The 26,386-nt window shown below is 41.6% G+C and overlaps 2 protein-coding genes across 2 annotated transcripts in view; one reads left to right on the top strand and one right to left on the bottom strand.

Moving 5' to 3' along the window:
• Positions 1 to 22,825, bottom strand: part of LOC138975719 (vacuolar protein sorting-associated protein 53 homolog) — a 30,029-nt gene extending 7,204 nt beyond the window's left edge. The window contains exons 1-16 of the mRNA XM_070348474.1: positions 22,708 to 22,825; positions 21,766 to 21,896; positions 20,992 to 21,145; positions 20,253 to 20,368; positions 19,367 to 19,486; positions 18,444 to 18,522; positions 17,079 to 17,222; positions 15,456 to 15,737; positions 13,506 to 13,640; positions 13,008 to 13,096; positions 12,003 to 12,245; positions 9,737 to 9,973; positions 9,038 to 9,116; positions 8,209 to 8,357; positions 7,493 to 7,562; positions 6,819 to 6,904 (exon numbers count right to left, since the gene is read on the bottom strand). Of these exons, the coding sequence (XP_070204575.1) occupies positions 6,819 to 6,904; positions 7,493 to 7,562; positions 8,209 to 8,357; positions 9,038 to 9,116; positions 9,737 to 9,973; positions 12,003 to 12,245; positions 13,008 to 13,096; positions 13,506 to 13,640; positions 15,456 to 15,737; positions 17,079 to 17,222; positions 18,444 to 18,522; positions 19,367 to 19,486; positions 20,253 to 20,368; positions 20,992 to 21,145; positions 21,766 to 21,896; positions 22,708 to 22,800 (2,207 nt within the window). The 5' untranslated portion in view covers positions 22,801 to 22,825. The remainder of the gene's footprint in view (positions 1 to 6,818; positions 6,905 to 7,492; positions 7,563 to 8,208; positions 8,358 to 9,037; positions 9,117 to 9,736; positions 9,974 to 12,002; positions 12,246 to 13,007; positions 13,097 to 13,505; positions 13,641 to 15,455; positions 15,738 to 17,078; positions 17,223 to 18,443; positions 18,523 to 19,366; positions 19,487 to 20,252; positions 20,369 to 20,991; positions 21,146 to 21,765; positions 21,897 to 22,707) is intronic.
• Positions 22,826 to 23,018: 193 nt separating this feature from the next.
• LOC138975710 (probable ATP-dependent RNA helicase DHX37) overlaps positions 23,019 to 26,386 on the top strand; it is a 31,550-nt gene continuing 28,182 nt past the window's right edge. The window contains exons 1-5 of the mRNA XM_070348465.1: positions 23,019 to 23,072; positions 23,467 to 23,554; positions 24,048 to 24,233; positions 25,264 to 25,761; positions 26,187 to 26,335. Coding sequence (XP_070204566.1) covers positions 23,471 to 23,554; positions 24,048 to 24,233; positions 25,264 to 25,761; positions 26,187 to 26,335 — 917 coding nt within the window. The 5' untranslated portion in view covers positions 23,019 to 23,072; positions 23,467 to 23,470. The remainder of the gene's footprint in view (positions 23,073 to 23,466; positions 23,555 to 24,047; positions 24,234 to 25,263; positions 25,762 to 26,186; positions 26,336 to 26,386) is intronic.

Genomic DNA, 26,386 nt, shown 5'->3' with positions numbered 1-26,386 from the left:
CCTACCAAAATACATGTGACCTTGACCTTGGGTCAAGGTCATGCAACACAAAGCTGTTAATTCAAGACATAGGAAGTACAATGGTGCTTATTGGCTCTTTCTACCATGAGATATGGTCACTTTTAGTGGTTCACTACCTTATTTTGGTCACATTTCATAAGGGTCAAAGTGACCTTGACCTTGATCATATGTGACCAAATGTGTCTCATGATGAAAGCATAACATGTGCCCCACATAATTTTTAAGTTTGAAACAGTTATCTTCCATAGTTCAGGGTCAAGGTCACTTCAAAATATGTATACAATCCAACTTTGAAGAGCTCCTGTGACCTTGACCTTGAAGCAAGGTAAACCAAACTGGTATCAAAAGATGGGGCTTACTTTGCCCTATATATCATATATAGGTGAGGTATTCAATCTCAAAAACTTCAGAGAAAATGGGAAAAATGTGAAAAATAGCTGGTTTTAAGGCAACATTTATGGCCCCTGCGACCTTGACCTTGAAGCAAGGTCAAAATGCTATGTATGTTTTTTGGGGCCTTGTCATCATACACCATCTTGCCAAATTTGGTACTGATAGACTGAATAGTGTCCAAGAAATATCCAACGTTAAAGTTTTCCGGACGGACGTCCGGACGGACGGACGTCCGGACGGACGGACGGACGGACGGACGACTCGGGTGAGTACATAGACTCACTTTTGCTACGCATGTGAGTCAAAAAGGGAAGTAAGCGCTGTTTAGAGATCTGATCAACAAAGGGAAGTAAGCGCTGTTTAGAGATCTGATCAGCAAAGGGAAGTAAGCGCTGTTTGGAGATCTGATCAACAAAGGGAAGTAAGCGCTGTTAGAGATCTGATCAACAAAGGGAAGTAAGCGCTGTTAGAGATCTGATCAACAAAGGGAAGTAAGTGCTGTTTAGAGATCTGATCAACAAAGGGAAGTAAGCACTGTTTAGAGATTTGGTCAACAAAGGGAAGTAAGCGCTGTTTAGAGATTTGATCAACAAAGGGAAGTAAGCGCTGTTTACAGATCTGATCAACAAAGGGAAGTAAGCGCTGTTTAGAGATCTTATCAACAAAGGGAAGTAAGCGTTGTTTAGAGATCTGATCAACAAAGGAAAGTAAGCGCTGTTTAGAGATCTGATCAACAAAGGGAAGTAAGCGCTGTTAGAGATCTTATCAACAAAGGGAAGTAAGTGCTGTTTAGAGATCTGATCAACAAAGGGAAGTAAGCGCTGTTGGAGATCTTATCAACAAAGGGAAGTAAGCGCTGTTAGAGATCTTATCAACAAAGGGAAGTAAGCGCTGTTAGAGATCTTATCAACAAAGGGAAGTAAGCGCTGTTAGAGATCTGATCAACAAAGGGAAGTAAGCGCTGTTTAGAGATCTGATCAACAAAGGGAAGTAAGCGCTGTTTAGAGATCTGATCAACAAAGGGAAGTAGGCGCTGTTTAGAGATCTGATCAACAAAAGGAAGTAAGCGCTGTTTAGAGATCTGATCAACAAAGGGAAGTAAGCGCTGTTTAGAGATCTGATCAACAAAGGGAAGTAAGCGCTGTTAGAGATCTTATCAACAAAGGGAAGTAAGCCCTGTTCAGAGATCTGATCAACAAAGGGAAGTAAGCGCTGTTTAGAGATCTGATCAACAAAGGGAAGTAAGCGCTGTTTAGAGATCTGATCAACAAAGGGAAGTAAGCGCTGTTTAGAGATCTGATCAACAAAGGGAAGTAAGCGCTGTTTAGAGATCTGATCAACAAAGGGAAGTAAGCGCTGTTTAGAGATCTGATCAACAAAGGGAAGTAAGCGCAGTTTGGAGATCTGATCAACAAAGGGAAGTAAGAGCTGTTTAGAGATCTGATCAACAAAGGGAAGTAGGCGCTGTTTAGAGATCTGATCAACAAAGGGAAGTAAGCGCTGTTTGGAGATCTGATCAACAAAGGGAAGTAAGAGCTGTTTAGAGATCTGATCAACAAAGGGAAGTAAGAGCTGTTTAGAGATCTGATCAACAAAGGGAAGTAAGCGCTGTTTGGAGATCTGATCAACAAAGGGAAGTAGGCGCTGTTTAGAGATCTGATCAAGACAGGGAAGTAAGCGCTGTTTGGAGATCTGATCAACAAAGGGAAGTAAGAGCTGTTTAGAGATCTGATCACAAAAGGGAAGTAAGCGCTGTTTAGAGATCTGATCAACAAAGGGAAGTAAGCGCTGTTTAGAGATCTGATCAACAAAGGGAAGTAAGAGCTGTTTGGAGATCTGATCAACAAAGGGAAGTAAGCGCTGTTTAGAGATATGATCACCAAAGGGAAGTAAGCGCTGTTTGGAGATCTGATCAACAAAGGGAAGTAAGAGCTGTTTGGAGATCTGATCAACAAAGGGAAGTAAGCGCTGTTTGGAGATCTGATCAACAAAGGGAAGTAAGAGCTGTTTAGAGATCTGATCAACAAAGGGAAGTAAGAGCTGTTTAGAGATCTGATCAACAAAGGGAAGTAAGCGCTGTTTAGAGATCTGATCAACAAATGGAAGTAAGCGCTGTTTGGAGATCTGATCAACAAAGGGAAGTAAGCGCTGTTAGAGATTTGATCAACAAAGGGAAGTAAGCGCTGTTAGAGATCTGATCAACAAAGGGAAGTAAGTGCTGTTTGGAGATCTGATCAACAAAGGGAAGTAAGAACTGTTTAGAGATCTGATCAACAAAGGGAAGTAAACGCTGTTAGAGATCTGATCAACAAAGGGAAGTAAGCGCTGTTAGAGATCTGATCAACAAAGGGAAGTAAGCGCTGTTTAGAGATCTGATCAACAAATGGAAGTAAGAACTGTTTGAAGATCTGATCAACAAAGGGAAGTAAGCGCTGTTAGAGATCTGATCAACAAAGGAAAGTAAGCGCTGTTTAGAGATCTGATCAACAAAGGGAAGTAAGCGCTGTTAGAGATCTGATCAACAAAGGGAAGTAAGCGCTGTTTAGAGATCTGATCAACAAAGGGAAGTAATCGCTGTTAGAGATCTGATCAACAAAGGGAAGTAAGTGCTCTTAGAGATCTGATCAACAAAGGGAAGAAAGCACTGTTTAGAGATCTGATCAACAAAGGGAAGTAAGCGCTGTTTAGAGATCTGATCAACAAAGGGAAGTAAGCGCTGTTAGAGATCTGATCAACAAAGGGAAGTAAGAACTGTTTAGAGATCTGATCAACAAACGGAAGTAAGCGCTGTTAGAGATCTGATCAACAAAGGGAAGTAAGCGCTGTTTAGAGATCTGATCAACAAAGGGAAGTAAGCGCTGTTTAGAGATCTGATCAACAAAGGGAAGTAAGCGCTGTTTAGAGATCTGATCAACAAAGGGAAGTAAGCGCTGTTTAGAGATCTTATCAACAAAGGGAAGTAAACGCTGTTTAGAGATCTGATCAACAAAGGGAAGTAGGCGCTGTTTAGAGATCTGATCAACAAAGGGAAGTAAGCGCAGTTTGGAGATCTGATCAACAAAGGGAAGTAAGAGCTGTTTAGAGATCTGATCAACAAAGGGAAGTAGGCGCTGTTTAGAGATCTGATCAACAAAGGGAAGTAGGCGCTGTTTGGAGATCTGATCAACAAAGGGAAGTAAGAGCTATTTAGAGATCTGATCAACAAAGGGAAGTAGGCGCTGTTTAGAGATCTGATCAACAAAGGGAAGTAAGCGCTGTTTGGAGATCTGATCAACAAAGGGAAGTAGGCGCTGTTTAGAGATCTGATCAACACAGGGAAGTAAGCGCTGTTTGGAGATATGATCAACAAAGGGAAGTAAGAGCTGTTTAGAGATCTGATCACCAAAGGGAAGTAAGCGCTGTTTAGAGATCTGATCAACAAAGGGAAGTAAGCACTGTTTAGAGATCTGATCAACAAAGGGAAGTAAGAGCTGTTTGGAGATCTGATCAACAAAGGGAAGTAAGCGCTGTTTAGAGATATGATCACCAAAGGGAAGTAAGCGCTGTTTGGAGATCTGATCAACAAAGGGAAGTAAGAGCTGTTTAGAGATCTGATCAACAAAGGGAAGTAAGCGCTGTTTGGAGATCTGATCAACAAAGGGAAGTAAGAGCTGTTTAGAGATCTGATCAACAAAGGGAAGTAAGCGCTGTTTAGAGATCTGATCAACAAAGGGAAGTAAGCGCTGTTTAGAGATCTGATCAACAAATGGAAGTAAGCGCTGTTTGGAGATCTGATCAACAAAGGGAAGTAAGCGCTGTTAGAGATTTGATCAACAAAGGGAAGTAAGCGCTGTTAGAGATCTGATCAACAAAGGGAAGTAAGTGCTGTTTGGAGATCTGATCAACAAAGGGAAGTAAGAACTGTTTAGAGATCTGATCAACAAAGGGAAGTAAACGCTGTTAGAGATCTGATCAACAAAGGGAAGTAAGCGCTGTTAGAGATCTGATCAACAAAGGGAAGTAAGCGCTGTTTAGAGATCTGATCAACAAATGGAAGTAAGAACTGTTTAGAGATCTGATCAACAAAGGGAAGTAAGCGCTGTTAGAGATCTGATCAACAAAGGAAAGTAAGCGCTGTTTAGAGATCTGATCAACAAAGGGAAGTAAGCGCTGTTAGAGATCTGATCAACAAAGGGAAGTAAGCGCTGTTTAGAGATCTGATCAACAAAGGGAAATAAGCGCTGTTAGAGATCTGATCAACAAAGGGAAGTAAGTGCTCTTAGAGATCTGATCAACAAAGGGAAGTAAGCACTGTTTAGAGATCTGATCAACAAAGGGAAGTAAGCGCTGTTTAGAGATCTGATCAACAAAGGGAAGTAAGCGCTGTTAGAGATCTGATCAACAAAGGGAAGTAAGAACTGTTTAGAGATCTGATCAACAAACGGAAGTAAGCGCTGTTAGAGATCTGATCAACAAAGGGAAGTAAGCGCTGTTTAGAGATCTGATCAACAAAGGGAAGTAAGCGCTGTTTAGAGATCTGATCAACAAAGGGAAGTAAGCGCTGTTTAGAGATCTGATCAACAAAGGGAAGTAAGCGCTGTTTAGAGATCTTATCAACAAAGGGAAGTAAGCGCTGTTTAGAGATCTGATCAACAAAGGGAAGTAGGCGCTGTTTAGAGATCTGATCAACAAAGGGAAGTAAGCGCAGTTTGGAGATCTGATCAACAAAGGGAAGTAAGAGCTGTTTAGAGATCTGATCAACAAAGGGAAGTAGGCGCTGTTTAGAGATCTGATCAACAAAGGGAAGTAGGCGCTGTTTGGAGATCTGATCAACAAAGGGAAGTAAGAGCTGTTTAGAGATCTGATCAACAAAGGGAAGTAGGCGCTGTTTAGAGATCTGATCAACAAAGGGAAGTAAGCGCTGTTTGGAGATCTGATCAACAAAGGGAAGTAGGCGCTGTTTAGAGATCTGATCAACAAAGGGAAGTAAGCGCTGTTTGGAGATCTGATCAACAAAGGGAAGTAAGAGCTGTTTAGAGATCTGATCACCAAAGGGAAGTAAGCGCTGTTTAGAGATCTGATCAACAAAGGGAAGTAAGCACTGTTTAGAGATCTGATCAACAAAGGGAAGTAAGAGCTGTTTGGAGATCTGATCAACAAAGGGAAGTAAGCGCTGTTTAGAGATATGATCACCAAAGGGAAGTAAGCGCTGTTTGGAGATCTGATCAACAAAGGGAAGTAGGAGCTGTTTAGAGATCTGATCACCAAAGGGAAGTAAGCGCTGTTTGGAGATCTGATCAACAAAGGGAAGTAAGAGCTGTTTAGAGATCTGATCAACAAAGGGAAGTAAGAGCTGTTTAGAGATCTGATCAACAAAGGGAAGTAAGCGCTGTTTAGAGATCTGATTAACAAATGGAAGTAAGCGCTGTTTGGAGATCTGATCAACAAAGGGAAGTAAGCGCTGTTAGAGATTTGATCAACAAAGGGAAGTAAGCGCTGTTAGAGATCTGATCAACAAAGGGAAGTAAGTGCTGTTTGGAGATCTGATCAACAAAGGGAAGTAAGAACTGTTTAGAGATCTGATCAACAAAGGGAAGTAAACGCTGTTAGAGATCTGATCAACAAAGGGAAGTAAGCGCTGTTAGAGATCTGATCAACAAAGGGAAGTAAGCGCTGTTTAGAGATCTGATCAACAAATGGAAGTAAGAACTGTTTAGAGATCTGATCAACAAAGGGAAGTAAGCGCTGTTAGAGATCTGATCAACAAAGGAAAGTAAGCGCTGTTTAGAGATCTGATCAACAAAGGGAAGTAAGCGCTGTTAGAGATCTGATCAACAAAGGGAAGTAAGCGCTGTTTAGAGATCTGATCAACAAAGGGAAGTAAGCGCTGTTAGAGATCTGATCAACAAAGGGAAGTAAGTGCTGTTAGAGATCTGATCAACAAAGGGAAGTAAGCACTGTTTAGAGATCTGATCAACAAAGGGAAGTAAGCGCTGTTTAGAGATCTGATCAACAAAGGGAAGTAAGCGCTGTTAGAGATCTGATCAACAAAGGGAAGTAAGAACTGTTTAGAGATCTGATCAACAAACGGAAGTAAGCGCTGTTAGAGATCTGATCAACAAAGGGAAGTAAGCGCTGTTAGAGATCTGATCAACAAAGGGAAGTAAGCGCTGTTTAGAGATCTGATCAACAAAGGGAAGTAAATGCTCTACGGATGAAAGTCGCTTGTTCATTTCAATGCTGGTCATTCTCTCAGATGCCAGGAGACTGGTTCCAAATAACTCTCACCTACTCAATTACACATGTTGTATGCATTTAGAGCGCTTACTTCCCTTTGTTTATCAGATATTTAATTCGGGCGGGGGGGGGAGGGGGGGGGGGTCTTCTGAGGGGGGTAATCCACTGTAGAAAACTTGAAGACTGACCTGGCAGGAGCCTTCCTGGCTACTTGTGAACCCAGGGACGGCAGCTCTAGCAGTACTGTCTTCAGGCTGTGAGTGTCAAGCAGTAGCTGTCAACACAAACACATTCAACTGTATTGAGATGAAAGCTAGCGAACGAGAAGAAGAAGAAGAAGCTCGAAGAAGAGATGAAAGCCACAGAGAAAAACACAAAATTGGAGGGGGATTATGATTGGAGATGGATGAAAGATTAAGATAAAGAAAGGGGGGAAATAAGGGAGAGGGGTAGTAAGCTAAATGACTAAGAGAAAGAGTCTGACCAAAAAAATAATAAGCATAGCACACCAGCAAGGAGAAAGAAAGAAAGAAATGAAAAAAGAAAGAAAGAAAAAAAGAAAGAAAGAATGAAAAAAGAAAGAAAGAAAAAAAGAAAGAAAGAAAAAAAGAAAGAAAGAATGAAAAAAGAAAGAAAGAAAGAAGGAAAGACAGGAGGACAGAAAGAAGAAAGAAAGAAAGAAAGAAAGAAAGAAAGAATGAAAAACAGACAGAAAGAAACCAAACAAACAAACAAAATAACAAACAAGAAAGACATGCATGCCTAGAAGACAACAACAACAACAACAACAACAACAACAACAACAACAACAACAACAACAACAACAACAACAACAACAACAACAACACATAAAATATCTCACCTGCTCTGCTGCCACTGTGCTTCCAGGTCTGCACTTGAACAGAGTGTGGATGAACTTCGGAATGAAGGAACTGAAACACAACAGATCTGCATCATTTACCATCAGAACTTTTTATGTAGAAAAAATAACCAGAGAATCACACTCTTCCTTTTAGTTCTATAATACATAATACCAATTTTCTGTAAGTTTTCCTCCTGTTCTTTTCCAGTGTTTTTGAATGTTCAGTTGTTCTATGATCATGATTTGTTTGTCCTAAACGCCTGGTTGACTTGCAGTGGTTTCTTCTCCTGCTTCAGCTATGTAAATGGCACTTTCAATTGCTTGTCAGGCTCTTTCTCTCTGTCATTCAATCTGCTACCTTAGTTCTCCCTTCCTCTCCCGTTTTATCTTCATCTTTCTTTTTAATGTCCTTGTTTGCTTGCTTGTTTGTTTGTTTCTTCTTCTTTTTCTTGTCGATCACACGTCTATACTGTTAGACAGGACAGCAAGACAAATGATGCTGTGTTTCTTTGTTTAAATTGTTGATAATTTATTAGACGTATGAATTAGGTGTTACAGGACAGGTTGTAAGAAACATCATAAGCCTTTATCCTTGTAAAAATAAAGTTCCATCATCATTGTCTGTAATGCAACAACCCCTCAGATGACATCAATCCTCTTTTTCTACCAGAGACTGCTATCACAGCACCTCATCCCCACCAAAATGTTCCACTCACTTGGCAAACTTGACGCAGAACTGCGTGAAGTATTTTCTGGAGGACAGCAGGTTGTCGCGGATGACCGGCAGGTTCTGCTTCAGATGACCGGTGATTGCCGTCACGTAGCCGCTCTGGTCACCCACTGCCTCTATTGTGGACCATGGCATCTGGGACACAAAATTATCATGTGAAATTTATTGTGTGAAATTCATTATGTGAAAACTGTTGTGTGATATTTATTGTGTGTCATTTATTGTGTGAAAACTGTTGTGTGATAATTATTGTGTGAAAACTGTTGTGAAATGTATTGTGTAATTTATTGTGTGAAAACTGTTGTGTGAAATTTATAGTGTGAAAATTATTGTGTGGATATTTTTGTGTGAAAATGTAAATTCTGAATCCATTGCCCTATCTAGGCCAAATAATAGAGATGCAATGGCAAGGCGTGTTAAGCGTGGTCAACCTAGTGAGGATGTTAATACCGTTAATTTTCATAACGTGAATCCTAATTATATGAGGCAGAGCGCTATTTTAAGATCCGAGAGAAAAAGGGATGTAACGGTTTTAAATGCATAGGACATGTGCAATGAAAGTAAGAGAGAGTTATCCTGGCACCTGAGAGAATAACAAGCATTCTGTGATGTTCATTTCAATGCGTGTTATTCTCTCAGGTGCCAGGAGACTGGTTCCACATAACTCTCACTGACTCTTGTTGCACATGTCATATGCATTTAGATCGCTTACATCCCTTTGTTTGTGATGGACTTTGACTGAGAGTCACATAAACAGATCAAAGGGGTCCATACAGATGCAAACACATACACACAAGGACACACAGTCACTTTACCTTACTCATGGCAGTCAGGGCTGGTTCACAGGCAGCCTCCAAGTCCTGAACTAACAGCTGAATGCAGCTGGAAATCACACTGAAAACAAGCAAGCAAAAAATGCATGAATTCATCACCAATGTGTTTATAGCAGTGCCACTGAACGAATTGCAGAGGCTGCAAAGTACTAAATGACATCCAAAATCACTGCACAGTTACACTGTAGTTGGAAGTGGGTAAATGAAGGATGTGGCGTTTAAATGCTCATTTATTTGTCTATTTGTCGAATTATCTTTACTTGTCTGTAATATTATTCCTCATAAAGCAATACATGTGAATGCTTCCATCAACAACCAGTGTCCACAGCTTCAGTGTGTCTCGGTTCTTTTTGCTCACATGTACACCAACAAACCTCTTCATAATTATCTCCAATCAACAATCAGTTTTTGTGAGTGCTTTTTATTATTTTCTCATTTTCATGACTTTATTGTGCCATCCCTGGGAAGTTCAGGTCGCTTTCTCCCAGTGGAAAGCCAGCAGCAACCGTATCACACTACCCAGGTGTGTGCGTGCTGGGTGGGACATGAATACAGTCTCTGGGTCTGCACATAAAGTTGACACGTGTCTGTCCCAGCCCGGATTCAAACTCGTGACTCACGGATCACAAGTCCAGTGCTCTACTCAATGAGATAGCGGGCCCCCTGCTTCAAGTAACTTACGTATGAAACATGTCCTGCTCAGTAGACATGTCAATGGAAGCTCTCAAGGCGGAATCCACTTTCTCGCGCAGTTTTTCCTCCAGCTGGCAAGTTGTGTCCATACAGTACTCGGCGGTTGCTAGGATACTGCAGACCCTCCACTGCTCCTCCTCGCTCAGTTTGCTCGCCTCCCCTTCCTTCAGGATGCTCTGGATGAGGCCTGAGGCTGTGCTGAGTGTACCGCTCTCCTTGCTCAGCCTGTGGACACAGACAGGGAGTAATTGCATGAAAATGTAAATGAATAATAAATAAATATAACACACACAGTCATACCATTTAAAAAGAGATGTTAAAGGCACAGTGCAGCTCACAGCCTTCGTTTTGCGTTTTTGTTGCAGCTGAGTGCATTTACAGTTCAAAAATCCTCCTATGGTAGTAAAACAAACCCAAAACTACCCAACGACGACATCTGTGAAGCTCGACAGTTTCTTGTTCACGCGAGTACAAAAATTAACCTAGTTATTACGTGGTGTTTGGTCGGAGTTCGATTCAACTGAGCGATTCCGGCCTCCATTTTGTTTTACACAAACTCATGATGACGTCTGACATAGTTTGCTAGTGACGTGTCTTTTCAGTTGTGCATGATGTGCATGTGGTGATCTACCTGATCTAAATTTAGATCCAAAAATAGGCCAAGACCAGCCGGGTCCGAGTACGAAATTAATTTGTAAAAAAATCGCAGTTCTTGACTCTTTGGGTGCAAGTCAATGAAACTTGGTAGTTCTTCTAACGGATAGCTGCCTGAGGTATGACTAAAAGCCCCAGGGGCTCCGTGCACCTGGATTTGACAAGTTCAGTACCTTTAAGGTAAAGTAAATTTCTATGTTAAAATACCTTTTTTAAGAACGAATCAGCCCCCATGAGCATAAAGTTTCAAAGGCCGATCATCAGTACTTGGGAAGTGAGGGGGGATAGTCAGTGTGAAGTTAATGCAAGATTAACAAGGCCGTTGAGAAAACTGGTCTTAGGCCAAACTGATCACGTTACACTGGGACTCCCGACTTTAATGTATAGGAGGTCCTTGGACCCCCTCGGTGGAATTTAGAGGGTCCAAAGACAAGGAGTTCATATTTTTGCTTTCAGAAGGTACATTCCTCGCTGTGTATTGTTGCTGTTATTAAGATTATTATATTTAAGATTGATCGTAAGGCGCTTAGAACTATTTTAGGATTTGCGCCCTATAAATACCCTTATCATTATTATTATTATTATTATTATCTTTGGTCAGCTCATTTCAACGTAATGCTGACTTTTTAAAGTTCTCTGAGCCCTTTACAAAAACATTAGGGTCATGTCCATTAGATTAACTCCGTATCCATTAGGTTAACTCTGTATCCATTAGGTTAACTCTTTATCCATTAGGTTAACTCGGTAAATTTGTGTTAGTACAGATCTGGCAAAACTTTTTCTGAAAACACGAACGGTTCACATGATAACGGATATGTAGTGCATCTCGGGACCTGCTCTTTTCAGGTTTAGTGTGTCACAGGACCCCCTCCATGAATTTCTTGTATGTTATGTTGTTGTTGCTTCTTGGGCGTATAGGATGTGGGGGCGCACAGTTTGGGAAACCCTGGGCTATTCACATAGAAATGACACATAACAAGAAGAGCAAACGCTCGATCGAGTCACTTTCGCAGTTCTGAATATTATATGAGGCATCAGATGGACAGGAAGAAATTGCTATTCACAACACAATGAGTCACGTTCACATAAAATTTGAGCCCGGTCACTTTTATAGTTTCCGAGAAAAGCCCAACGTTAAGTTGTGTGTTGCCGAACAGAAAAGGCTAGTTATCTCCCTTGTTTTTCTGATAACGTTCGTAAAAGGCTACAGATGTAAATACTTTGATGTAAAGAATAATCCTACAAAGTTTCAATCACATCCGATGAACTTTGTCAAAGATATAAAATGTCTAATTTTTCCTTTGACGCTGACCTGTGACCTTGAAAAAGGTCAAAGGTCAACGAAACCATCGTTAAAGTGTAGAGGTCATTGGAGGTCACGACTAAACAAAATATGAGCCCGATCGCTTTGATAGTTTCCGAGAAAAGTCCAACGTTAAGGTGGTGTCTACGAACGGCCGGCCGGACAGACTAACACTGACCGATTACATAGAGTCACTTTTTCTCAAGTGACTCAAAAATGATGAAGCAATAGTTGTTATTGATCCCACTGCCTCTATTCGGGATGCCAAAACAATAAAACAAAACAACTCCAACTCACTTTGGCAGGTTAGCCAGCAAGACTCGGTGAGCATATTCCTTCAGGTATTTCTGGAAGGTTCTGGTGAGGTCCAGCAAGGGTTTGCCGGTAGACAGCTGAGAGCACTGCACCATGCACTGCTTGTAGAAGACAAACAGGTCGGCACAGCTCGGCAACACGTTGGATCCCTCGTCGCTGTCCAGTCGCAGGGGGCCTTGCTGTCGCAGGTCTTCCAGGAACCGCAGGATCAGCTCCGACAGATTCCTGCAAAAAGAACACAGGATGTGTGTTATAATTGTCAGACAGCAGAATGAGCCTTTAAAAATGTATGATGGAATATGTACCGTGGCACCCCCTTCCCCCCCCCCCCCCTCCTTTCAAGGCCTCCTCCCTCCCACCCCCAATTTAAGACTTCATCCTAAATTTAGCCTCTGTAAATTTTCCACTATTTTTTTCTTCTTCTTCTTCTTCTGCGTTCGTGGGCTGAAACTCCCACGTACACTCGTGTTTTTTGCACGAGGAGAATTTTACGTGTATGACCGTTTTTTACCCCGCCATTTAGGCAGCCATACGCCGTTTTCGGAGGAAGCATGCTGGGTATTTTCGTGTTTCTATAACCCACCGAACTCTGACATGGATTACAGGATCTTTTTTGTGCGCACTTGGTCTTGTGCTTGCGTGTACACACGGGGGTGTTCGGACACAGATGAGAGTCTGCACACAAAGTTGACTCTGAGAAATAAATCTCTCGCCGAACGTGGGGACGAACTCACGCTGACAGCGGCCAACTGGATACAAATCCAGCGCGCTACCGACTGAGCTACATCCCCGCCCTGACTGAGCTATATCCCCGCCCTGACTGAGCTACATTCCCGCCCTTCCACTATTTTAAGACTCCCTCCTTTCTAAAACATGATATTCTCAGATTTTTGAAGGTCTTAAAAGGGGGGTTCCAACTTCAACTGTAGAAGCAGAAAAAGAGAGTGAGTGAGAATAAATAAGCGAGAGAGAAGAAACGATAGATACCTGTCCTGAGATTCAATGTAGATGTTGAGGTGAGGCTCAAAACACCTGGAGATGTAGCCTGTGAAAGGTGTGGCTTGGGTCTTCGCTCCCTGAAAGCACAGGTAGTCAAGGTAAACTCACAAAACTAAATGCCAACTAACGTAGCAAAGGGAGAGAGAGAGAGAGAGAGAGAGAGAGAGAGACAGAGGGAGAGAGAGACAGAGACAGAGAGAGAGAGAGAGAGAGAGAGACAGAGGGAGAGGGAGAGGGAGAGAGGGAAAGAGAGAGAGGGAAAGAGAGAGAGAGAGAGAGAGAGAGAGAGAGAGAGAGAGAGAGAGAGAGAGAGAGAGAGAGAGTAAGAGTGTTCGTCAATCAGTGTGCAAATCTGCCTGTCAGCCTTCCTGTACCAGAAAGTTACATGCATGTTTCCAAAGACATTTTCCCATACCCCCAACACACATAAAACAAAACACACACACCCTTCCCCCAAAACACACAGACATATATTTGCCATCATACTTTAGCATCTTCAGCACTAGAAGCGGAAGCGGCAGCATCTCCCTGCAACTCGAACGGGTTGGTGGTGGGGGGTGCTGTCTGTTCAAAGGGGTTGGTGGAAGGGGGTGCACGGGGCACATCTGCTGTGGGTTTGGGCTGAAACAGTGCACAATATTGATGTAGCTGTGATATGTTTCCAGATATTGTTGAATGCGAATGCAAAATGTGTGTATGAGTTAGCACAGTGAAACATACACAGAGGAACAAACATTCTGAGACAGAGAAATGTACGTAAACAAATTTCTTTTACTTCAAAAAAATGATAGCAGAGAAAAAATACAACAAACAAAATGTCATAGTTTTTAAAAAAAAAATTTGTTCTTGTTGTTGTTTACTTTACTCTGTTTTTCAACATTTTCATACAAATACAAGCAATAACTGTTCAGCTTCTCAGATTGATATACTTAACATTCCAAAAAAAGCACACACAAAAACAGAACTTGAACAATTCTCTTGCAAATCTCTCACCCAGCACCTCTTCAATAATAGTATCTGCCCAAAGAGTTCAAAGATCTTAGAGGTGTATAGGAGAAGAAAAAGTGTGAAGGGTGAGGTGCCAAAGGTACAAGGAATGCAAATTCATTTGGATCTTCTTCTTCTTCTTCTTCAGCGTTCCAGAAATTCTGGGGACAAGTGAGCTTGTTTGCCCATTTGGGTTCTGAGAGCATAGTCAGCTTCAGTCCACTTTCGTTGGGTAGGCATGTTGGGTATTTTCGTGTTTCCATAACCCACCGAACTCCGACATGGATTACCGGATCTTTTCCGTGCGCACTTGGTCTTGCGCTTGCGTGTACACACGAAGGGGGTTAAGTCACTAGCAGGTCTGCACATAAGTTCACCTGGGAGATCGGAAAAATCTCCACTCTTAACCCACCAGGCGGCAGCGACCGGGATTCGAACTCACGACCTCCCGATTAGGAGGCCGACGTCTTACCACTGCGCCCGTCGCATTTGGATCAAACTCATAGACTGAAATAGACGATATTCGGAAATAACCAATATGAGGCAAAGAGTGAATCCTCTTACTTTTATTAAGTCAAACTTTCCAACATTACAGCGGGGACCCCCCTTTGAAGACCCCCCCAGTGTAAGACTCCATACCTCTTAAAGGTACTGAACTTGTCAAATCCAGGTGCATGGAGCCCCTGGGGCTTTTAGTCATACCTCAGGCAGCTATCCGTTAGAAGAACTACCAAGTTTCATTGACTTGCACCCAAAGAGTCAAGAACTGCGATTTTTTTACAAATTAATTTCGTACTCGGACCCGGCTGGTCTTGGCCTATTTTTGGATCTAAATTTAGATCAGGTAGATCACCACATCATGCACAAAAAGACACGTCACTAAGCAAACTATGTCAGACGTCATCATGAGTTTGTGTAAAACAAAATGGAGGCCGGAATCACTCAAGTTGAAACAAACTCCGACCAAACACCAACGTAATAACTTAGGTTAATTTATGCACTCGCGTGAACAAGAAACTGTCGAGCTTCACAGATGTCGTCGTTGGGTAGTTTTGGGTTTGTTTTACTACCATAGGAGGATTTTTGAACTGTAAATGCACTCAGCTGCAACAAAAACGCAAAACGAAGGCTGTGAGCTGCACTGTGCCTTTAAGACCTTGTTTTCTCAGATTTTCTGTTCATAACCTCTGTAACCCCTATTTTAGGACTCCCTCCATATTAAAACCTGATTTTCTCAGATTTGTAGCGGTCTTAAAATGGGGGTTCCAATGTATAGGCCAGTCACTAGCGAGGGATGTTTCTGAAAAACGTGGAACAGGAGGACGGTTCGAAAGCTTGCCTCAGTAAAAGCAAGAGCATTCATACTGTCACGACCCATACAAACCTGACAGAGTTAAACTTCCAGAATTCTTCTATTTTAACGAGATCTTCGTACTTGTAGCCTCTCACCTGTCCCTCATGCAACGTGCTGCCAGTGAAACGCTTGGAGATGAGAGCCTCAAAGTTGGTGGTCCTCTGGATGGCAAACAGCAGGAGTTTCACGTCAATCTCCATGGCTCTCTTGTTCGTAATGCGAGACAGCTCTCGACGTGTGATCTCACAAAACTCGATGCAGATCCTCTCGCTCACTTCCCAGGAAGGAGGAAACATGTGACCGAACTTCTCCTCGAAGTCCACCAACGTGCGTTTGATCCACGCGTAGCGACGATCTATCTTGTCCAGCCATGCCACCTTGAGAGAAAGGAAAAAAGTATTGTATATTGAATAGTGGCATAGTGATTATTAGAATTTCTTTTTAATTCTGGCACGATTTACACAAATAAATTATCACCCACTTATTTAAACCCAAGAAAAAGTAGCTACATCATAGAAAAGACTGAAGAGTGGATTTTTCATCCAACCAGAAACAGAAAACTGACTGCTTCAAATCACAAGCTCTTTACTGCAAGGTGATATATCGCGACAATAAGATTGATCTGACCTGAACTATCTGTCTCTCTAACAAATACACAGAAAGCAAGACACAGGCAGACAGACCATGCAAGCACTCTCTCTCCCTCTCCCTCTCTCTCTCTCTCTCTCTCTCTAAAATCTCCAACGCCTAAAATCTCCATCCTTCTGTTATAAAATTTAATCAATCAATCAATCAATCTCTCTCTCTCTCTCTAAAATCACCAACGCCTAAAATCTCTCTCTCTCTCTCTCTCTCTCTCTCTCTCTCTCTCTCTCTCTCTCTCTCTCTCTCTCTCTCTCTCTCTCTCTCTCTCTCTCTCTCTCTCTCTCTCTCTGTTTGTGTGTGTGTGTATGTGTGTGCATTTGCATTAATTAACATAATGTGGATAAAAACGTGTGTCCGTGAGTGGATATGTTATCGTCCACATTCATTTTTGTATACACACATTTGTTTTGTATTCATTTTAGGGATGTGAATAGCAGGAAACTGTTTGACTGCATTTGTGCACAGTTAACCAATTCAGCATCTTGTTCATCACTCTTGACACACAGTTAACTCTTACCAGTTCGGGGGTTTTAGGGCATATTTTACAGTGCTGTTGGTGCCTACTTGCCGAGTGGCTATCTGGGGTCATATTCTAAATGAAATATAGAAAGTTACATATCAAATGAAAGGAAAATGAATAAGCTTTTCATATTTGCAAAGAGAATTGTGCTATCTTTAAAGGTAGAAAAGGTTATGGGGGTGACAACATGATTTGTGTTGAAATTTGTACGCCCATTTTTTGGAACACGTGACAAACACAAAGACATTTTTTTTTTGTTCAGTTTATTTTAGATATGCTGCTAACTAGTCTGTTTTGGCATTCATTTTACATAACATAGCAAAGTTGTATCGAGTTTTGCTGATAAACAAAAAGGTTATTGTCACCTGAATACCCCCACCCAAATTTCAAAATCTCTCTCTCTCTCTCTCTCTCTCTCTCTCTCTCTCTCTCTCTCTCTCTCTCTCTCTCTCTCTCTCTCTCTCTCTCTCTCTCTCCTCCCAACACCTCCCAAACACCCAACAAAGAAAACAAGCTATGATTGTACTGATAAAACTACCTAACAACAACTTACATCCTGGTCTTCTGCAAACAGCACAAGATACTCAGACAGCTGGAGCTTGACGAACCACGACAGCAGGTCTCGCTTGACCTTGGGGTCAAGGATGTTGACCACGTAGCAAGCGTCGTGCAGCTGCTTGTGGTTGCTTGGGCCATACTGCAAAATGACCAAAGAAGTTTTTCCTGACATGCATTTCTGCCTATACTTTTAACAGCAACAAGCACTGTACAGCGGAACCCTGCTTTTTAAGAACCCAAATTTAACACTCCCTCCCTTTTAACACTTTGTACCCCACCTATGTTGACCAAGTTATTTTTAGCCGAGACCAGCTGTGCTGCAGCAGGTCACTCAGAATTGTAGTAACTGTTTAGCAACTGTGTATCAACACGCTGGAATGCATGCGTTAGATGGACGTTATAGGAAGCGACTGAAGCTAATAGTCTGAGCAGAATGCGGATATGTGCCGAATGAGAGCAGGTGCAATGTAGTGACTATGTGTGTACAGATATCTGTACCTGGTCTAATCGAGCCATATATCCGTACCTGGGAGACAATGAGTTCAGAACCCGCTTTTTTAGATATGTGGGCAACCTCTGTAAATTTACCCCCCATATTAAGACTCCCTCCTTTTTAAAACATTATTTTCTCAGATTGCTGGAGGTCTTCTTCTTCTTCTTCTTCTTCTGCGTTCGTGGGCTGACACTCCCACGTACACTCGGTTTTTTACTTATTTTTCTTGCATATCTTCTTTAAAACCAGGCATGGGAATTGAAAAAAAGTTAAAAAAAGGCTGAAATTTTGTAAGTTATAGCAAAGACGACAATGAGATGCGCCTAGCCCTACTAGGGGGGTCCGGGGGCATGCCCCTTTGGAATTTTTGTCTCCGAAGAACCCAAATGGTGCAATTTGGTGTCATCTGAGCTCCAAGTTTGCCATTAAATTCAGTTTATAGAACCAGTTTTGCCTCCCCCATTTATTTTTTCGGCAGACACTTTTGCTTTTCCGGCGGAACAAAAAACAATTTCGGCGGACAATTCCCATGCCTGTAAAACGTTTATCATTCTTTTTTAAGAAAGTAACTCCCCACTTAATGACAAACAACACCGCTTCAACAAACCAAGGCATCGCTACCTGACCTTCTGACATTACAAGCGAAAAAAAAGTTTGAGAAGACGTCATATTGCAAATAATGGAGTCACATAAACATGGTTTATGTATTCCAGACATTGACAAAGCATTACGAGAACAAAGGTTGTCCTCAGTAACTTCGGCATATCAGCAGGAGAAAATTACTCAAAAGGTCACTGATTGGCTGTGCATGGATTGTTTTGTATATCTTTAACACAACTTTGATCAGACCAATCACAACAGACTGACCTTGGCACCAGCTCCCTGGAATGCTTCTTCAAAGTCAGCGATGATCTGTGTGCCCAGTTCTGACTGAATCTGCTTCACTCTGAAATGACAATTAGCATTTAAAATGTGAATCAATATCCATGCATTGATTATGCTCACATCAACAAAGCTTCAAGAAAGCTGTAGCTCAGAAGTATGCACAGAGCTGAACGTCATGAGGTTATCAGTAAATAACTGTCACAAGGGGTAACATAACGAAGAAACAGATTTACATGCATGCACACAGATATGCAAACACACACACATTTCATTTTTTCATTTCATTTTTCATTTCATTTTCATTTTCATTACTTTATTGTCCCATCGCTGGGAAATTCGGGTCGCTTCCTCCCAGTGGAAAGCTAGCAGCAACGGAGTCGCGCTACCCAGGTGTCTGCGTGTTTAGGTGTATTCAGCCACCTGCACTTATGGCAGAATGACCAAGGTCTTTTACGTGCCATTGTGATGACACGGGGGTGGGACATGGCTTCCGTCTCTGGGTCTGCACATAAAGTTGACCCGTGTCCGTCCCGGCCCGAATTCGAACCTGCGACCTTTCGATCACAAGTCCAGTGCTCTACCAACTGAGCTACATATATACAGTGATAACAAAAAATAGTAGTCAGACAGCTGTGGATGTATTCAAGCACATACACATTCACAAACTCACACTGGTACCTACTGTGGTGTGAGACCCCTCCCATAAGCAGACACTTCCCTTGAAAGGACACTGACTCTTGTCCCTCTGTCTATAATCATTACTAAAATGTACCTGTCACAAAAGACCACCTGCGGAGGGACACTTTTAGTGGTCTTTTCATCAGAGGTACCACTCGATGGATGCAGAAGAAATAGAAGAAGAAAGAAACAAATAAAAGGAGATGTTTTTTGGACATCATACTGACCTGTCTGCTAGCTGACGTATCTGTGGTATGGCCATGTACTTGTCAAAGTGTTCCAGAACATTCTGCACTCCTTGCAACAAGTTGCTGATCTCTCCATACTGACGGCGTCTCGCTAAGGATCTGAACATTTGAAAGATTAAACACTCATTTTTATGTTGGTTTTGTTTTCACAGGTGAATAGTGTGATGTCATCAGCTGGACAGAAAAAAAAGAGAAGCATGAACAGAAAGAACGCAAGAGAAGGTGTTGATATATACAGAAAGAAAGCAGGCCTCAATATGATGACAGTATGAGATTTATGACGGTCACTTGTGCTGCTGAGCAGTGAGACTAAAGTGTACTTCATAGTGATTTCAAACGTTAACATGCTTTTCTTCTGAAGAATCAATGTTTATTTTCCTACCACTCAGCAATCTGTGACTTTTACCACAAAAGCAGCTAGTTGCATTAATTTGCATTTGATTCAGCAAAACTTGAGATCTAGTTCATTCAGTCACTCACACCTTCCCAGATCAGATGCACATACAGTAGATACCCTAGTTCAAGACTTCCTACCTTGTAAGACCCTGCTTTTTCAGACTTCCTGTTCATAACCTCTGTCAATTTACCCCTATTTTAAGACTTCCTCCTTTTTAAGACCCTGTTTTCTCAGACTTTTTGTTCATAACCTCTGTCAATTTACCCCTATTTTAAGACTTCCTCCTTTTTAAGACCCTGTTTTCTCTGACTTTTTGTTCATAACCTCGGTAAATTTACCCCTATTTTAAGACTCTCTCCTTATTATGACCTGATTCTCTTAGTTTTTGGAGGTCTTAAATGGGGGCTTCCACTGTACTTTAGAAACAATTATCCATTCACAATATTCAACAATGATAAAGGGACTCACTCAAGGGAATCCACCCCACCGACCAGCATGTGCAGATGGTTGAGAGTGGTGATGGAAGCTGTCAAGTGACGTTTGGCATGATCCAGCTGCTTGATGTCACGTGTGATTTCTTTTACCTGTTACATTAGAAATATTATCACGTAGAAACATACAACCATCAGTCCAATGAAACAAAAGCCAGAAAATAAAATATTAACAGCAGCACTAAGCTTTAAGGCTGTCGTTTATTGAGCCCGCCGACACCAGAAAGATGGGCTACACCTGGAGTCAGATAGAAAAGATGGCCCAGGACAGAGGACTCTGGAGAGCTGTTGTTGGCGGCCCATACCCTGACAGGAGTGACGGGCATTGAGTTGAGTTGAGTGAGTTATTGAGCCCATCCAAAGTTGACTTCGTGAAGTCTTTTTATCAAAAATTCACCGTCAAAGCTTTGTGCAGCAAGCTTTGTGAAGTAGAGTTTGCGATGATGATTTCGCCCAATCAATATATCATGCTTAACGAATGCATTTCTTATTCTTATCTTAGTAATGTTGCTGTTCCTTTTGACCTTGGACAACTTTACAATGGAGAGGTTTGTGTGTTTGTAGGGGGTAGGGGGGATTGGATCTGCAGTATACAATCACATAAAATTGTTGATCTTCCTATACAACACAGAACAGAACTGACAATACCCGGCCCTACACAAAACCAGGCAGCACACACACACAAAACAAAGATAAACGCGCAAAATGTTGCATACCATTTCCTCAGACTTTTCTGCCTTATCCTTTATGTCCTTGATCTTGGTGAAGAGGTCCTGAATCGCTCGCTGGGCCTCAACAAGTGCTTCTCTCCCTTCCTCTCCAACGTTCGTCTGACCCCGTACCACTCCTCGTATTTCATCATCCAGGCGCCTGCAATGTAAGTAAAAGTAATGAGAAAATGCCATGAAAAAAAGCTGGTTATATAAACAGGAACACCCAGCTAGCAGTAGCACAGGTTGAAATTGTCAAGCTATGTAGTAATGATAACTAAATCGACAGTTTTCTGTTGCCAAAAGGTCCTGTGTCAAGTGTTGATAATGTTTGCTCACATGCATCCTTTTTTGAAAGTGTCAACGTGTACACATTCTTATCAAACACTTCCACAATCAGTCCAGTTCAGCTCGACACACACACACATTTGCAACCGAGTTTAGTACATGCTCATTTCGTAGTTGTTCTTAGCTTTTATGAATTTCCATTTTTAATTAAGAGTACGAATTCTTATCATATGCTTTTTCCAAAATCATGCAGTTCAATTCAATTGCACACACACAGACACAATTTGGGCTGATTTTATTGCTCATTTTTAGTTGTTCTATTTATAATTTTTCCTATATTTGTTATTAAGGCACATTTTTTTTTAGTGACATTGTGTTTTGGTACAGATAGTAAGCAAATTAGCTTCAATATGATGTTGAAATATATAATATAACCAGCAAGTATTTCTTAGTTTTAAAACAAAAAATGGGACCAATTCCTACGATTATTACCATATCTTGGATCTGATTTTATTGACGACATCATCAATGTTGGCCAGCGATTGTTCAGTGGGAAACAGAGTGTTGATGTAGTCCACGGGGTTGAAGTCCGGTCTGTCCAATGGGTCATTACTTGGCAACACCTGCAACAATTATGATACATATTTCCAGAATAAAATTCCCATGTGATCACTGCAATATCTAGATTTAGTGAGAGCTTTATGCTGTGATCGCATCATCTGAATGTCTAATCAAGCATACACAGAGCACGTACACTAGCATGCGCAATATTACACCTCGACCTCACACACATACACACACACAGACACACACACACACACACACACACACACACATATCTGGACATCACAACACACAAAAAATGAAAGCTTAAAGAAGGAGCACGGGCACACCGTTTTGGGGGCATGCATTATTTTGCACGAGTGCATTTTGGCATTTTATTAGTTATATTACTACCGGCACAGTTGGCCTAGTGGTAAGGCGTTCGCTCCATGATCGGGAGGTCGTGGGTTCGAACCCCGGCCGGGTCATACCTAAGACTTTGAAATTGGCAATCTAGTGGCTGCTCCGCCTGGCGTCTGGCATTATGGGGTTAGTGCTAGGACTGGTTGGTCCGGTGTCAGAATAATGTGACTGGGTGAGACATGAAGCCTGTGCTGCGACTTCTGTCTTGTGTGTGGCGCACGTTAAATGTCAAAGCAGCACCGCCCTGATATGGCCCTTCGTGGTCGGCTGGGCGTTAAGCAAACAAACAAACAAACAAAAAGTTATCTTACTGAGTTTCTACTAGTCTAGTGCTTGGAAACTTGTGTCGACTGCTACACAAGCAAGTGATATTAGTGGGCGTGCAGACGCAGTCTTCAATGCACCGAATACGCGTTCGTTTTAACAAAACATTACACGGACACTTGGAGAACATAATTTGGAACTAACCTGCTCAATCGCTTCTTGAACTTCTGGTGTAAACGTAAGCAGAGCCTCAAATTGTTGATCATCGACGATGTCTTCTTCTTCCAAGGCCGCCATGTTGGCGATTAATGATTACTACGCACTTCCGCAACATAGGATTTTTCTTGAAATCCTCATATAAAACAAATAATACAATGAAAGTACAAAAACAAAAAAACATGAATCGCTATAGATCTTCTTCTGGCTATGCAACTGGCATTCTTTATATCTTGGCCGCTTGGTTTGAGAACTCTTTGTAGAGGAAGTAGCAGGAACATTTGCTGACCTTGTTGTAAGGCCACTTCCGGAAACACGGAACCACATGTGCTTGGAAAACAACGTTGAGACGGGTTGGTCGTGTTTTCTTTTGACTGATCTGAATGTCCTTTTTGCCGCAAGAAACGTTCGAAGAAAGAAGTAGCAGTGATAAGCTCCAACCTGCCTTTACACATCAGCTTGTAATTAGAAAGCAAATTGTTGTGCCTTATGTTGAAATCAATGGAAAATGAGCTGTCTACAGTCTAGCTTTCTTCAGTTACTGTTATTTTCATGACTGAGTACGAGTACTGGGAGTAGTAGCTTCCAGATTAGAATATATATATGTCGATGAATCGTGTTTTCCAGGCTGTTCAGTGTGTGTGAGATTGGTCTCAAACTGCCCGGCTAAGCTCTACAAGTCTGATCGCAAAACTACTGAATGGTAAAAATTCCAGTATACTGATGTACTGTTCTGTTTCATTTCAGCAAGATGGGGAAAACGAAGCAGGGTCACAACTGGAAGGCCAGGACTCAGTTTAAAACAGGAAATGACAGGAGTGCAGAACTAGCACAGGTAAGAATACAGTTTTGCCACGACTGTCGCATGACGTAAAGTTTCATTCGTCACACTGAGTGACTATAGTATAGTCATAGAAGATCAACAGTTTTACCTGCATGACTCCCATGAGTCACTCCACAATCAGTGACAACGTTTCTGGGCTAGATAAAACACCAACATTTAAACTTGATTTCTATTGACTATCAGTCAGTGAATCAGTGTTACTGAAAAGGAATATATCACATACACACAACACAAATGATATGTCTCTATGGGCATCAAAAAGCCAGGGGTAAAGCGTATGTTTTATGTTTGCTTGTCCTCTGAGGCTGGTAACAATAAACACCGCAGTGGACCACTCCCCCCCCCCCCCCCCCAGATGTGATAAACAGAAAATCTGACAAAGCAAGGTCTTAAAAGGGAAAGGGGTCTTGAAATGAAGGTTGCACTGTCATTTTCTTCTTCTTGTCAAGAGCATCTTAATTAATGATATTTGTCTTCTTTGCAGATTGCTGTAGATTTGCCTGATGTGGCCAGTGATCAGTATGATGACAGCAACGCCTTGGCCCTGCCTGGCAGGAAACGCAAGAAAAAAGAAGATGATGAGGAAGTGAAGCCTAAACTGAGAAAACTAACCAAAAAGGAACGCAAAAAGCTTGAGAAGATCAAGACACAGAAGGAAAAGAAGGCAAAGGTGAGTCATGAGCTTAAGACCTTTAGAATTAACTGGAGTTACCTGTTTATCATGAGCATCCAAGGGACCGACTAAAAGTTGTTGTTATAGGCATGTGATTTTCCCCCATAAACCGAGTATAGTTGCCTAAATGGCAGGGAAAAACGGTCATACAAATGATACATGTAAAAACCTGCTTGTGTATGTGGGAGTTGCAGCCCATGAACGCAGAAGAAGACAGGTGGTTGCTATGGAAAGGCAAAAGTGAAATCATACAGAAATACATTTGTTTGGAGTGGTCCCTATGAACAGGTAGTAGTCGAGAGAGGTGGTCGTCAGAGCAAGTTTGACTGCGACTGTGGTACTATTTTAAGTCATCATTGAATTTGATGTGTCTTATTTATTTATTTTTCTTGATATTAAGTTATCTTCCTGCCACCGTATTTAGTTGGATCTGTATGTATATATGTCATAAAATGGATTATCTACAAGTAAAATTAATATCAACCCCTGGCTGCAGTTAACACGCAGTGATATGATACATGCACCCTTTGGGCTTTTCCACACAGACACACACACAATTTTTTTGCTTGCTGTGGTACTCCAACCCGACCCTACTGGACTAGCGGTACTCAGACCTGGGAAACCATACGATTTTGCCACATTTTGTACGCATGATTGTCTAGAATACGATCACTACGGTCAGAGGGAAAAAATAAGAGGAGAAAAATTCCAAGACTACTTTTTTTAACAAACGCCCGAAGTTGATCCAGTATTTTGACACATGATTACAGTTTTTGTCAATAAACATTGAGAGATCATTTGTTTTCAATGTATTGATAAACTTAATTAACGGTGCGACGGACGCGTGTGAAGCATGATTAAAATCATGGATGTTCAAATGCTGTGTGGAGTACGCTCATTTTTCTGAAAATACACCATGTTTGTTTGAGAAGACTCAAAGGTGCAAAACAGGGATTCGCAGGTCTGGGTACTAGAGATATTCAATATTCATTAGAGTATTAACCTGATTTGTTGCCTTTTGTTTTAGCGTGCAGATTTGCTGGAGAAGCTTCAATCCATGCAGGCAAGCCAGCAGGAGATGAAACTCTTAACCAGCATCTCTGAAGTTCACTCCCAGCGCTACAAAGACAAGCTGAAGGAAAATAAAGACGAGGATGACAAACCCGTCAACATCATACGAGGCAGCAATAAGCTGAAAAAGAAACAGAAAGATATATCTGATGATGATGATGATGATGATAATGATGAAGGAGTAGAATCTGAGGCTGAGTCTATTGATACATCTGACATCTCCACTGATGAAGAAGATGAGGAGAGTACAGAGAAAAAAGACAAAGATGAAGGAGACAAACCAGATACGTCTGAAGACAAAACAGAGGCTGTGCCAACCAGAGCTGCAGATGAGGGGATGAAGACGGAAGGCGCAAAGTTCGTTACAGGAAAGAATGAAGATAAAAAGGCGGAGAAAATATCTGAACCAAAGCCAGCTGTTCACATTCCTGTCAACAGAAAGCCAGAGCTTCAGGTGTTCATTTATTTATTTGTCTTCTCTTCCAATCTGCATAATGTTGTTTATAGTCCAACAGTGTTGTTTTAAGTTGCTGTACAATGTGTAGAGGGTTGTGAAGAAATGATTTGTAGCCATTTATTGCTTTTACTTATTTGGCAACTCTGCTTTTGAGTAATTTGGAGGAGTTTTTTTTCTCCGATTTTTCTTTTAATGTTTATTTATTGTTTTTTTAATGATATTATTTTGTGCATCCATGTTAACACTCCTTGGAAAGAAAAGTGTGTTTTGAGTAGGTTAAGCATGTGTACTTCTCACCTAAGTTAACAGTACTTTTTTAGGGGGAATACTCTCCGCGGTGCTTAGTTTTAAGTCTAGTAGTAGTACTCCTAGCTGCATTAATGAGCTGTTTGTGATCAGTATGTCCATTGTGCTGAATGCAGGATTGTCGAGAAAAGCTGCCGATCTACGGAGAAGAGCAGGTGATAGTGGAACTAGTCAACGAGAATCCCGTCACCATCATCTCGGGAGAAACTGGGTCAGGAAAGACAACCCAAGTGCCGCAGTTCCTGTATGAAGCAGGATACGCTCAGTGAGTTATTAGTCCTGTACATTTGCTTCAGTGGAACCTCCCTTTTAAGAC

This window comes from Littorina saxatilis, linkage group LG9, assembly GCF_037325665.1.
Source record: "Littorina saxatilis isolate snail1 linkage group LG9, US_GU_Lsax_2.0, whole genome shotgun sequence".
In the NCBI taxonomy this organism is placed as follows: domain Eukaryota; kingdom Metazoa; phylum Mollusca; class Gastropoda; order Littorinimorpha; family Littorinidae; genus Littorina; species Littorina saxatilis.
The sequence above is the reverse complement of the archived record's forward strand: the minus strand, read 5'-3'. Positions and strand labels throughout refer to the sequence as shown.